General features: G+C 57.7%; 2 protein-coding genes and 1 long non-coding RNA gene across 4 annotated transcripts in view; 1 reads left to right on the top strand and 2 right to left on the bottom strand.

Moving 5' to 3' along the window:
- The window catches only part of MYO1F (myosin IF), a 32164-nt gene extending 24854 nt beyond the window's left edge, over nt 1-7310 (bottom strand). Inside the window, exon 1 of the mRNA XM_024745703.1 lies at nt 6717-7310. Coding sequence (XP_024601471.1) covers nt 6717-7166 — 450 coding nt within the window. The 5' untranslated portion in view covers nt 7167-7310. The remainder of the gene's footprint in view (nt 1-6716) is intronic.
- The window catches only part of LOC112400136 (uncharacterized), a 42771-nt gene continuing 36712 nt past the window's right edge, over nt 7006-13064 (top strand). Inside the window, exons 1-2 of one of the 2 annotated variants that reach the window (XR_003003372.1) lie at nt 7006-7147; nt 7383-7805. This is a non-coding gene — a long non-coding RNA (uncharacterized LOC112400136). Of the gene's footprint in view, nt 7237-7382; nt 7806-13064 lie in introns of both variants that reach the window. The other variant, XR_003003371.1, reaches the window with a different exon arrangement.
- ADAMTS10 (ADAM metallopeptidase with thrombospondin type 1 motif 10) overlaps nt 8173-13064 on the bottom strand; it is a 16531-nt gene continuing 11639 nt past the window's right edge. Inside the window, exons 17-24 of the mRNA XM_024745704.1 lie at nt 12036-12144; nt 11782-11945; nt 11560-11686; nt 11335-11464; nt 10786-10990; nt 10372-10548; nt 10119-10278; nt 8173-8956 (exon numbers count right to left, since the gene is read on the bottom strand). Coding sequence (XP_024601472.1) covers nt 8847-8956; nt 10119-10278; nt 10372-10548; nt 10786-10990; nt 11335-11464; nt 11560-11686; nt 11782-11945; nt 12036-12144 — 1182 coding nt within the window. The 3' untranslated portion in view covers nt 8173-8846. The remainder of the gene's footprint in view (nt 8957-10118; nt 10279-10371; nt 10549-10785; nt 10991-11334; nt 11465-11559; nt 11687-11781; nt 11946-12035; nt 12145-13064) is intronic.

Below are 13064 nucleotides of genomic sequence, written 5' to 3'. Positions count from 1 at the left end.
TGGCTCACGGGCCCAGCCGCTCTGCGGCATGTGGGATCTTCCCGGACCGGGGCACGAACCCGTGTCCCCTGCATCGGCAGGTGGACTCTCAACCACTGCGCCACCAGGGAAGCCCCGAGAAAGGTTTTGATCAAGAGCAGGGAGAAAGAGTTCACCAGGCAGAGTGAACTGCCTGGGCAAATGTGCAGAGGTGTGACCGAAGCAGGAAGAGAATTCAGAGGAGGGGTGTGGGCAGGGCTCAAACCCCTGAGACTGCTTCCAGCCTGAATATTGACAGTGAGGTTTTCATATGACAAATACCATCTCATTTCTCTGTCTATGGCTTCCCATCATTGCCACCTCTATGCATCCACTCTACAAAGAATTCCTGAGCACCTACTTTGTGCCAGTAACTTAGGACTTTGGGAGGAACTCTTTCAGTTCCTCACCGTGTTGCCTCTAAGCCTTTGCACAGGCTGAGCCCTCTGCCCAGAACACCCTTCCTGCCTGGCTAATGCCAACCCATGCCTTAAGCCTCGGCTCCGGTGATGCCTCCTCCGAGAAGACCTCCCTGACTCCAGTACAGGTCAGGTGCTCCCTCGGAACCCCCCAGCCCCCAGGCATCCCTCACCATAGCCCCATCCACGTTCTGGACGTCATGCAGAGTAGCTGGGCTGTACCGCTCCTGGGGGCACTTTAAGAATTGTGGGGGACTTCCCTGGTGGTCCAGCGGTTAGGACTCCACGCTCCCACTGCATGGGGCACGGGTTCAATCCTTGGTTGGGGAACTAAGATCCCTCATGCTGCAAGGCGCGGCCAAAGCAAAAAGAATCGTGGGAGCATATTTGGTTGTTCCAGGGATGGGGACATGGCTGGGGACATGGCTGGCATTTAAGGGGGCCATAGGTCCCCTTAAATTTGCACATGTACCTAATTACACTATTTTACAAATACATAATTGTCCTGCCCTCAGCTCCCCACCCCAACCCAGCAGAAGTTCATGTAAGTGACAAACCTGTTTATAATCATTGGAACCGAGAACCAAAACCTATTTTATGTATAAACAGAAAACCTATGTATTTTTTGCATGGCTGATACCGACTGCATTTTACAGGGAAGTGGCTATTGCATAGCAAGGGAGGATTTAGTTTTGTTCAGATTTCACTAAGAAATGTCCAGCGTTCGGAAGCTCACGCTGCTAGGGAGGTTAACGTGTCCTGCTTGTGGCGGGGGGGCTGTCTCGCTCACTGAGACGCACCTGTGTCCAGGTGTGAGCACCTGGCCACTCCAGTGGACGTTCTTGGGCCACTGGCCTGAGCACTTTCATCTTTCCATGCACATTTTATTCCAAATAACTTTCTCCTCGCCTTGCAGGGGGCCACATTAAATGTTTTCGGAAGATGGAAGTCTGTGTGTTTCACTATTCCATTTCAGCATTTCAAGGGCACCTGCCAGGATGCTTGTTATAAGAAGGGGATGCTGGATGTGATGCTCTGAGAACCCCAGGGTGCGGTGGGAAGGGTGGGGTGGTGGGAAGACAAGGTTGTGAGAGCAGGAGGACGGAGGTGTTGGCAAGTGTGCCCAGGGCAGAGGCTGAGGTTGGAGGAAGCCAGGACCTGGGGAGGCCTGGAGGTGACAGGGGCTGGTTGGGAGAAGCAGGGAACTGTTGACCGGACCCCCAGCTGCTGAAGAACTTCCACGCTCACTGGAGACTCAGAGGGACCCCATGGAGAGCGTTGTTGACCTCAGGGTCAGAAGTTGGATCTAGAGGTCAGGGAGAGAGGACTGCTTTTGGGGAAGAGGGAAAGAGACTTCGGGGAGAGGAGGGGTCAGGGGAGTGTATTTCCTGTTTTCGAGATGGGGAGGCTCTCCAGTGTGTTGGTGAGAAGAACCCATGAAATTCGAAATTCAGGGGTGAAGTGATGTCATTCCCGGACCTGGTGGGGTCGCTCTTTCCCTGAGTTGGTGTGGGGAGGTTGGGTAGCGGTGTGTAGGGGGAACTGGAAGTGGATTCTCTCTCTGGAGACCTCAAGGGGTGGGGCTTGGGTGGTAACCATGGTAACCGAGAACAATACATAACAGTAGTTCACACCCCACTGGCACTTATTCTGTGCCAGACTCTGGCTTAAGCTTTTTTCAGTGAATTACCTCACTGCATCCTCTGGGCACATGCCGAGGTCAGTACTCTGATTAGGTCCATTTTGCGGAAGAGAAAACTATGGCCCAGAGAGGTTAGGTGTCCTCCGCAAGGTCACACAGCAGGAAGGGAAGCCGGGTCTATGTCGGGGCTGGGGGGTGGCCGGGGTTGGTTCTTCAGGTCATAGGAGGACAAGGAGAAGACAAGATTGGTCCTGTCCACGGTTTCCCCTTTGGGGTCACCCCAGTCCCCATGCTCTTGGGACCCTCAGGCTCTCCTGAGACTCAAGACCACTTCCTTTCTCTGAGGTCAGAAGCCCCGAGGCTGGTTGTGTCTGGCTGGCTCTCCTGACCCCGAGGACTTGGTTCCTCTTCCTGTCCCTTCCTCCTTCCCCCACCCAGCTGAGTGGGCCTCTGCTTCTAGTGGTCCCTGTTATCTCTCCCCCTGTGTCCCGCCCCAGGCACCCGGGACCCCCAGATCCATCCTAGCTCTATGCGATCACAAAAACCACGGGGTTGTTTGTGGCAGAGGGAGAGGTTGTCCTCAAGAGGGTACAGTGTGAGGGAGGAGAGTCAACAATTTTGGCAAGGGATGGATTGGGTGTGAGGCCTGGCTTAACAGTCGGTCCTGTTGACCCCAGGGAGGCCACTTCATTTCTCCAAGCCTCCGTTGCTCCATCTGTAAAATGGATTCCATAATAAATCTCCTCTGTGGGTTTGCTAGGGGAAGTAAATGAGCCAGTGCTGAGAAAAGATGCACTGGGTTGCCTCAGGAAATGGCAGCCGGTGGCCCCAAGAGCATTTAATAGAAGTGATCAGTGGCTTGACAGGATAGAGGAGCTGGTCGATGTAGACTCGTTGAATGAATCAGTGGGATGAGACTGCCCCCTGCCCTGTGTCATGGGTGTCCATCTCTCTGTGACCCCCAAGTCTCCAACCGTCAAGTTGAAGCTGTTTGTTCCTTCCTTGGAGGGTGAGGGTACCACAAAGAGGTTGTGGTCATAGTTGACCACAAGCCAAGGATGACTCAACTGGCTGGGGTTCTTGTGAAAGATAGTCAGGGGTCAGAGGTGGCTGGGATGGGAGTGGGGATGTAGATTCTAACTTCAGCTCTTCAGAGAGGCTCCCCTCAACCCACGGCAGAGGGTATGGAGGGGTGGAGCTTCCCTGGTGCCAAAGGAGGGAGGGCCAAGGTGATGGCTCCTGTAGGGCTGGGGCATTGGGGCCCTCTAGTGAACACACTTCCTGAGCCCCTACTGGGCACGGAAGTAGGTGGGGACCAGGCCTAGACTCTGCCCTTGAGTAGTTCAGAAGCGAGTTGCCCAGAGGAGACAGTGATCCTAATCAGACGGTGCTAAGGAGAGCTGAGGCAATCGGAGAAGGCTTCCTGTAGGAGGCAGGCTTTGCAACATGAATGTCCCAGACCATGTCAGTGGTGGCAGCAGGAGCCATGGGCCAGGAAGGCCTTGGGTGTGTGTGGGACACCAGGATCCTAGTTTCTTTGGAATAGAGAGTCCAGGTCCAAATGAGGCAGGGGTGGGCAGCCTGGAGAGTATGGGGGTCAGCCCACACCCCCAGGTGGCCTCTTACCTGGCAGGAGGAGGAGGAGGAGGAGGAGGAGGAGGAGGAAGTTGTAGTTCAAGGTGGCTGTTAAAAGTGTGACCCTGGGGATCACTGAGTTGAAATCCTCTGCTATTTTGGGTTGTACGGCAGCTCGCCTAACCTCTCTGCCTGTTTTCTCATCGGGCAAATGGGAATATTGAGGGCCACGGACCTCACGGGGCAGTTGTGCAGATTCAACAAGGCCAAGCTTGTCAAGAAGAAACACTAGCTTCCCTCCATCGCCAGCAGCAGCAGCAGCGGCAGCCTTAAGCTGGCCGATCCCACAGGCACGGGGCACGGGGTCAGGAGGAAGGGCTGGATGAGGGTTTTGCAACTTGCCCTAACTGCTCTGGCCTCCCTGCTCCTGGGTGGTGATGAGCAAAGCCCCAGACTGGAGAAAACAACGAAACAGCCACTTCCTTCCTCGCCAGGGTCCTGTGCACTGTGGCTGCCAGCCAGCAGAGAGGCAGAGGCGAAGCTGCTGTGGCAGTGGCTTCTGGAGCTGCTCTCCACCCCTGGCCATGCCCTGGCCCCCCGGTGTGCCCCTGGAGCCTTGGTCCTACTCAGTGGCGTTCTGGGGCTACACCCTGTGTCTCTATACCATGCAAAGAACATTCTCATCTCTAAAGGCTCTCAGGTCTCCCCCTCCCTTGGGAGGGGTGTCTCAGTTTTCTTTTGGCCTAAACAGAGGCCGTTCTCCAACATGTGGGGACCCTTGTCCTTCTAGAGTCTTTCTTCCTAGCTCTCTCTTGACCTCCCAGCCTTTTCCGTCCATCCCCATGGCCACCGCCCCCTGGCCAAGCAGCGCATCACTGGTCTCCCTGCTTTATTTCTGTACTTTCAGAACAACCACGATTACCCTCAGGTCACCACCATTATCAACCGAGGACCACAGATCGCTGCCTTTACCTGCCCCCCAACCAAAGCCAAACGGAAACTGCTGATAACCTCGATGCCAGCACCACCAGCTAACATCAGACAGAGAAACACTGACGGATTCCACCACCTGTTTCCCTATCATCACTCACCACCATTACCACTTATTATCACCAGCACCAACAACCCATAATAACCAACCACCATTGACAATACCAACCGCGATCGCAACACTAGCCATCAGCAACCACACATGACCCATCAGAGCAGCAGTCAACCATACCCCTTTCCAAAACCAGTGACGCACCACCACCAGTCCCCAAAATCAGCAACGAACCACCGACAGCAAACAAACATTATCGTGACCAGCTAACTTCAAATGATGACCAGCTGCCATCGTTCCACAGATCAACCCTCCAGCTGAAAACAACCAACCACCAACCACCAACATTCAACACTCGCTGGCACCAAAAGCAACCATTACTATCACCAGCCCACCCACAAGAACCGTGGTCAGCACCAACTTGGGACAACTGACAGCAATGACCACCATCACAACCAATGGCACCAACGACCCAACTCCTCTACAGTAACCAAGAATGAGGCACATCCATCCACCACCACCGCTAACCCCCACCATGAATGAGCGTCACCCACAGTGGCAGTTACCGTGTATTGAGCACATATTATGTGCTCTTTAAAGCACTTTACGAACATTGTTTCACTGAATCTTTCGACACTCTTCCTGGCACCCATTACACCTCCAGGAAGATGTCAGCACCCTTAGACAGAGGTATTGGCCTCGTGGATGGAGTCCACTTTTTTTTTTTTTTTCTCTGTGGTCCTCTTGCATGAGTTTCTCCCTTCCCAGACACGGCTGGCCAAGCAAATCATTGACTAAGCATTTCACACAGCTTCCTCGAGAGGGGTTGCTTTTCTCTCAAGTAGCAAATCATTTCCTGTGTTCTTTTGATCAAGGAGTCTACCTGGGTTGGCTCTGTCTGGGAAGAGTTTCCATCCCAAGCCCAGAGCTCTAGCTGGTGGTTTGCTTGTGAATTACTCAAAGGGGTCCTTGGACAGTGATGCCCAATTTATCACCGACTTTCTGAAATAAGACGTTCTCTCTCAGGCTAAGGCAATCCTTGTCTCCACCTTGTTTAGCTTCTGCCGCAACTGCCAGAAACACTACAGCTGTCACCACCAGCTCTGTGACTGTCCCAGCCACCCACCCTCATTAACAGAATGACAAAAAATGAAAGCTGAAGTGGTTTGCAGAGGCACGGAGTCGTGGAGTGACACGGCCAGCCCAGGCTCCCTCTTGACGTTTGTGACATGGTGCTACTGCATAGACCCAGGACCATGACGGTCTCCCCAACCCTGTCACCACAGTCATCATCAGACCTCAGTCTCCCCAGGTGGCAATGCTTCTGGCTGCAGTGTTTTTCCCTGCCACCCTCCCGGAGAAGGGTACCGGTGGTGGTACGGACATGCTGCATCTCACCAACTCCTGCTTCTGTGACTGCTACAGCCAGACCACCCCGTCGCCCACAGCAGCATGCTGTCACGCCACCATCACTGCAACCCACCGCCCATTTGACCCATCTGACACAGCTTCCCCTCCCAGCTGTGGACACAGAGGGGCTGAACCCCAAACCCTCTGAACGTTCCAGTGGAGAGATTCCCCCAGACACCTTCCACATCTTGACAAACTTCCAAATATGACATATGTGGGAACTGAGACTCACAGAGGGGAAGTGACTTGCCCAAGGCCACACAGGGAGGTGAGGCACCAAACTCGGCTGGGAACTGGGTTCCCTAAGCCCCAGGAGAGGGATCTGTCCCTGTCCCTGCAAGCACCGTGTGATCCCTTAGGACCACCTTCTGTCCTCCGGTTACTGCTCCGTCCTTTGGTGCCCCATCCTCGTTCTGGCATCCTGTCCACCAGCCGATGGGAGTTTGGTCCCCTGTGAGGGATGCTGGCAGCACCTGAGCTGCACAGAGGGACCCCAAAGGGTCTGCTGTGCCCATTCTCATCATCCCACTTTCTGACGGTGGCCTCTAGGTGCCTCCACCTGGCTGGTGCCGCCACCCCTGCACTTGAGGGCCCACCCTGAAGGACTTACCATGGTGGGGGCTGGTGTCTGGGTCCCTGGGGGATGTCTGAATGGGTCGTGGCAGGGATGCAGGCTCAGGGGGCTCCAGGGGGCGGCTTGGGCATGGCCCTGTTCCTGCTGCTTCAGCAGACTCCCAGACCTAGTTCCTCTTATGACAGCCCCCTTCTCACTTCCTTTGGCGGGAGGGGCCGCGACTAGAGGGGAGGGAAGCTGGGCCTGGGGGGCGGGGAGAGAGCCCAGGCAGGGCCGAGGGAGCTGGTTGTTTGGGGCTCTGAGCCTGAAGGGAGAGGTTAAGGATGGATGACAGCCGCTGTCAGACCCCAGAAAGCCAGAAAGCCGCTTCTCCAACTCCTCTGGGACGCGGCTGCAGCAAACTGCACTGCAGGTCAGCTGGCTGCAGGACTGACTGCTCCTTCCTGGGCTTCGAAACCACTTCAGATGTAGGTCTCCTCTGGGCATCCCCGAGCAAACTCCCACCTCCAGAGCCGCTTCGGCTGGTCCTTCCTCCAGAAGGGACCTCGGGAGCCAGGTGTGTCTGTGTCAAGGGGAGGGCAGCGGGAGTGGCGGGTACCAAGAACTGAGAGCACCTGGAAGGTCCCAGACCTCGGATGTCACACCTGGAATTAATGACCCCCAGCTCTGTTACTTCCGGATCTCCCCATTTTGTCATCGTAGAACGGCGGCACCTGGCACACGTGGGATCCAAGTGTCGGCCCATCTCCGGATCTTTGGGAGACCAGCAGGAAATGGCAGTTCCTAGAGGCTGTCATCTGATACACATCGAGGAGGTGGCGGGGGCAGAAGCCGACCCTGGGTGAGCCAGGGAGGGCTGTGACCAGGGGGTGTCCCTGGGCTCCCGGCAGCACACCACACCCTGCCTAGAGGCTGGCACGCCTCGGCGCCCCCTAGTGGCCACATCTGGGGAGAAGCCCGTTTCTCCCTGGACCTCCTGCGCAAGTTTGTGCTCAACCGACTGGCTTGGCTTCCGCAAACCTCAGCAGTGCTTCCAGCCACTAGGAGTGAAGAGTCTGGAGGACCCCCACCTCGTTGAGGGCGTCAGGGGAGGCTTCTGGGAGGAGGCGATGTTTGTGCTGAGAGGTGAGTTGGAGTTAACTAGGTGAACAGGGACGGGGAGGGTACACCTGGCAGAGGAAACAGCTCTAGCAAAGGTCCCAAGATGGGAAGATGGTAGGGAGATTGAGGGACTTCCGGGAGTTCAGCGTGACTGGAGCCTGCAGAGTGACAGGGAATGCGGTGGCTGCAAAAGCAGGCGCCACGTTGTGTTGCTTTGAGCGCCTCCGTGAGAAGCTGTATTTTTGACCTAAAATCACTGGTTTCTAGTCTGTGTTGGAACAAGTCCCCTTTGGCCTGTTGGGGCCGACCTGCGGGGGGCTGTGGTCGCTTGCAGGGTTGGGGTAGGGGACCCAGTCTCACTGACACACACACCCCCCCCCACGCACGGAAATCTACACAAGACAGAACTTTATTGATGTAGGGCTTCCTGGCGAGGGGTGTGTGGGCCCCAGGGCAGGGCCTGTAGCACCATGATGGGGGTGGCCTGGATGACATGGTCCCCCTGGGGCAGGCAGGGCACAGGATGGGGTGGATCTTCCCAGCTCTGCCTCCCCCTGTAGCTGGTCTGGTTAGGTGGAGGGTGTCAGGGAGGTCGTGCTAATCCCCTCCCCCGTGGCGGACATAGATTCCCCCCCAGCTCAGAGTGGAGGGTTAGGGCAGTGCTGGGGCGGGGGGCAGGGCACCGGCTGACCCCCTCCCCACCCCCACTCTTCACAGTACATATTCCGATCAAAGGCGGGGGTTGTGCTGGGGGTCTCCCTAAGGGTGGGTGGCAAGAGCATTAGGGCGAACAGTTGTTCCCACCTCAAACCCACCCTGGAGGAGGTCTCATTCCGAACTGGGAGATGGGAAAAGGAGGGGCCGTGGGCGTGGCCAGCCCCTCTCCATCCCCCTCAGCCAGGAGCCCCGCAAGAGTTCCCAATAAATAACTTCCGGCTCCGTCTCACCCTTCACTCCCAGCTCCTGCCCCCCTCGGGCTCCTTCAGGCTGGCCAGCTGCAGGCCTGGTCGCCCCACCCCCATCCCCAGCCGGCCCCCAGCCTTGGCTCCGAGGACCGTGCGCCCTCTAGCGGCCTTGACAGGTTTTGCAGCACATTTGGCGGAAGTAGGCTCGGCTGCAGAACTGAAATTTCAGCACCAGGGGGCAGTAGGCGACCTTGTTCACATCCTTGCACTCTGGAGGGGGCGGGAGAAGAGTAGGTGAGGGGAATCAGGTCTCAGCACCCCTTCTGGCAGCGGCGCGACCGCAGGCTGCACAGCGCTTCCTAGCTCCTCTGTGCCTCGGTTTCCTCACCTCTCAAAGGGGGCTTATACCAGTAACTATGTCATTAGGTTGTTTTGAGGATGTTGGGAGGGAAGTGCAGGTCTGGGGCTTGGACACCGCGCTACACCACGAGAAAAGTGTTCCTTTTCCAATTATCTGTTTGGAGCTGTAATCCTTGCTCGTTTCCCTTTGTAACAGACTGAGGACCTTGAGCTCCAGAGCAATCACTCCTCTCAGGGTATTTGTGTAGTTTGTGTTCAGGGTAATTGACAGTCTGTTCATGACAATGGACCAGGGTTCCTCGTTAGCAGTTAATGATGTATGACAGGGCCCGGTGCTAATAAAGGGCTTCACGTGGATTATTTTAGTCCCTCTCCCTAACACGGCACTCTCTCAAGTCAATATATTAAACGCCTCTTGATGGATGAGAATACGAAGGCACAGAGGTGGAAGGTGAATCCAGGCAGTTTGGTTCCGGTGCCCTCAGTAAGTAACCTGTTGCTCTCTATGAAACATAAATTTACTTAGGTAGAAAAAAGTGGGTATATTTAAAGCACTGGTTCTCAAGGAGATGCGATTTTGCCTCCCAGGGGACATTTGGTGATGTCTGGAGACATTTTTCAGTTTTCACCACGGGGAGGAGGGGTACTACTGGCATGCAGCAGGTAGTGGTCAGGGATGCTGAACCCCCGACAATGCATAGGGCAGCCCCTGTGACAAGGAATCATCTGGCCCCAAACATGAATAGTGCCTGAGGCTGAGAAACTGATTCAAAGAAAAATATCGGGCAGATAATGTTATACATGGAGATGATCAAGGTGAAGGTCATGGAAGTGGCTGGAGGAATGACCTGAGTTTGGGCCCCCAGAGAAATCAGGTGCCTGCAACGCCTGGCACACAGTGGCACCAATACATGTTGGCAGGCAGGGAATGGTGAAAGATGGTCTGGAGAAGACAGAGAAAGGCATTTCCGTGGTTGCAGAAGCTCTAGGGCCAATGGTCTGGAGCCCCAGCTCTCCTATCTACGGCTTCCTCTGGACAGGACCCTCCTGGTTCCCTCCCCGCCTCACATACCTTCCAGGCCGTCGCCGGGGGGCGCGCTGTCACACTTGGCCTCGCACTGCTGCGTGGCGGGGGGCCGCAGGGCGTCCGCACACTCGCGTGAGGGCTGCCCTGTGTGGCTGGAGCAGCGCACCGGGCGCTGTTGCTGCCCGAAGCCGCACTGCGCGGAGCACTGTGGGGAGTCGCGGATGAGCCGCAGCCCAGCGCGGCCACCCACCCTGCCACCCGTGCCCTGGTTCCCGCCCTGCAGGGCGCGCCCGCCTACCTCACCCCACTCTCCCGCCACCCAGCGGGCCGGCGGGCAGCGGCGCAGGTTGCAGCGCATGGTCGCCGGCGGCTTGGCCGCGGGCGGGCAGTGCGTGGGGGGCAGTGTGGCGCGGTGATCTGCGCTCTTACAAAGGACGACACGGTGGCGGAGGCCCGGCCCGCAGCTGGGGGTGCACTGCAGTTGGAGGGGGCGTTTCACGCTCAGTGGGCGCCTCCCTCCCCGCTCACACAAGGAGTAGGAAGGATGCTGGTCCGCTGGGAGGTGAGGACGGTACAGCTAACTTTGGACCAGTCACGGTGGGCGGGGGGGCTCACTAGGGCTCGCGGGAGTGGGGAGGCGCCTCAGTGTGCACCCGACATGGGCAACCCAGGCCCCTCCCTGCTCTGCACAGGGCGGGAAGGGGCGGCTGACCTCCGACCAGTCGAGGGCGGCCCACTCTGGAGGGCAGGCCGGGCCGTGGCAGGCCTCCAGCACCGGTGGGCGCGGCTGCGGGCAAGCGCTGTCGTCCAGCGCCTTCTCCTCGGCGGCCGAAACGCGGCGCTGGCACACGACGGAGCGGCTGCGCACGCCCGCATCACAGCTGCGGCTGCAGCGCGACCAGTTCCCTACGACCCAGCTGTGGGGGGAGGGTTAGTCTGAGACAGGACGCCGGGCAGGCCACCCTGAGCTTGGGGCACGAGCAGATCCTCCTCCTTGCCAACAATTAACATCGTCGTGGAAGCTGGCACCGGGATGCCTGCTGCTCCCGTGCCCCACACCTCGAACTCAGAACAACTTTATTCTGCACCCACATTGGGGGCTGGGATGCACATCATCCCCAGGGGAGTTCACCTGGACCTGGCAGGGAGCACCACTGCTCTGACTTTGACCTCCCCTTAGGGAGCACCCACTCCTCTGATCCCAGTAGCACCGTCACTCCAGTGCTTGCCATCCCGACCCTGCACCCTGGGAGGCACTCACTCGGGTGGGCAGGGCTCTGTGTTGCAGGCGCGCTGCCTCTTGGGTAGCTTGCTGTGGGCGCTGCAGTGGTGCGGAGCCACGGCTGAGCTGTCCAGCTGATTGCGGCACTCCACAGCCTGCACCTGGCTGCCTGGGGGCGGGCGAGAGGTCTGCTCAGCCCTGCCCGACCCAGAAGGTCAGCCTGGTGACCAGGACCTGCCCCACCCCGTCCCACCCCGGCCTCACCGCCTGCACACTGGGCCGAGCACTTGGTCCAGGGTGCGTAGTGCCAGGAGTACGGAGGCAGTGCATCTCGGGTGATGGGTGCATTGAAGCGGTAGCGGAGGACCGGCAGCTCAGTCCGGGCCAGCACCTGGGGTTGTAGGCGGGGATCAAATGGAAATCAAGTTCGAGGCCCCGCAAGAATGCTAATGTCCTCCTGCACCTTGCTCCCAGCCCTGCTGTTACCATGATGATGAGAGATGCGTTAATGGGTCCCAGGGCTTCTAGGCTCTGGGTCTGATCCGGCCCTTGTCGCAGCTGAAAGGTGGTCCCAGCCAGGGGCAGGCGGTGGGGCTGGGGGGTCCCAGGCAGCCCCTCCAGCAGCAGGGACTCCTGGTCCCCCTTCAGGGCTGGGGGACAGCATAGGGGTCAGAACCCCAGCCACACTAACGCCGCCCCTGCTGACCCCCCCCGTCCTCATCCTCCCACCTCTGGCTCACCCAGGTGACTGAGGGAGAGGTTCAGGTCCTGGATGAAAATGTGGACGGAGCCTTTGGGGATCCAGACGACTTCCTCGTACCCTGGACAGTGGAGCTCAGATGTCACCCACTTGGCCCTTCCCTGCACCTGCCTGTCTCCCCCATTCCTGGTCCCTGATGATAACAACTAACCATTACCATGCTAAGCACGTACAGAGACATGCCACCTCATCCGCAGCTCTGACCCTGTGAAGTTAGATGTGTCATCACACCCACTTTACAGATGACAAAACAGGCTCAGAGAGACAAAACAAATTGCTCAGGTTCCACAGCTAGGAAGTGGCTGGCCTGGGATTTGAACCCACACTTTCTCACCTCTCAAACCATCAAAGTGGTCCGACCCGCCCCCCACCCCCCAACAAGCAGCAGGGCTGGGCTTGGGCAGAGGGAAGCGGGCACCGCGGGGCCCTGACCCACACAGGGTGACTTGGCGGTTTTAGCAGTCAGAGTCAGGTTTGCAGTGAGCTCCATCACTTATGACCTGGATGATCTTGGGCCCCTGTGAACCCTCTGTCCCTGCCCACCTGTGTCCCCCCTAGTTTATCTGTACCCCAAGACTGTCCCCTGAACTCCACACTTGGCCCTCAGTGTGTGTTTGGTCCCTTAAGCCCACCTCCCCTCTCCCACCTCACAGGGGTCTCTTCCCTTCAGCCCAAGGTTGGGAGGCATTCAAGTTCACCACACCCTGCAGCTATCCCCACCCCTAGTAAGCTCTGTGCTTTAGCACAGAGGGTCCCTCAGCCTCCTTGGAGGGTCAGGCGCCTGCCCCCTCAAGACCCGGTTTGAGGCCCTCAGGATGGGGCAGGGGAGAGATTTAGGCCTCCACCCCCTTGGACACTTTAATTGCCGAACCTTAGGCACCGAGAACCCAAGCCAGTCCCTGACCCTGACCTGGGGCATCATGTCCGGGACCTTTTGGGGTCCCTTACACCCCAGTGGGCCCTCGGCTCTGAGGAGTTGCTGATCTTGGCTACTGTGGTGGGGCGAGCC

This window comes from Neophocaena asiaeorientalis, unplaced genomic scaffold (genome assembly GCF_003031525.2).
Source record: "Neophocaena asiaeorientalis asiaeorientalis breed wild unplaced genomic scaffold, Neophocaena_asiaeorientalis_V1.1 scaffold357, whole genome shotgun sequence".
Classification (NCBI taxonomy): Eukaryota; Metazoa; Chordata; class Mammalia; order Artiodactyla; family Phocoenidae; genus Neophocaena; species Neophocaena asiaeorientalis.
Note: the sequence above shows the minus strand (reverse complement) of the source record. Positions and strands in the feature narration are given on the sequence as shown.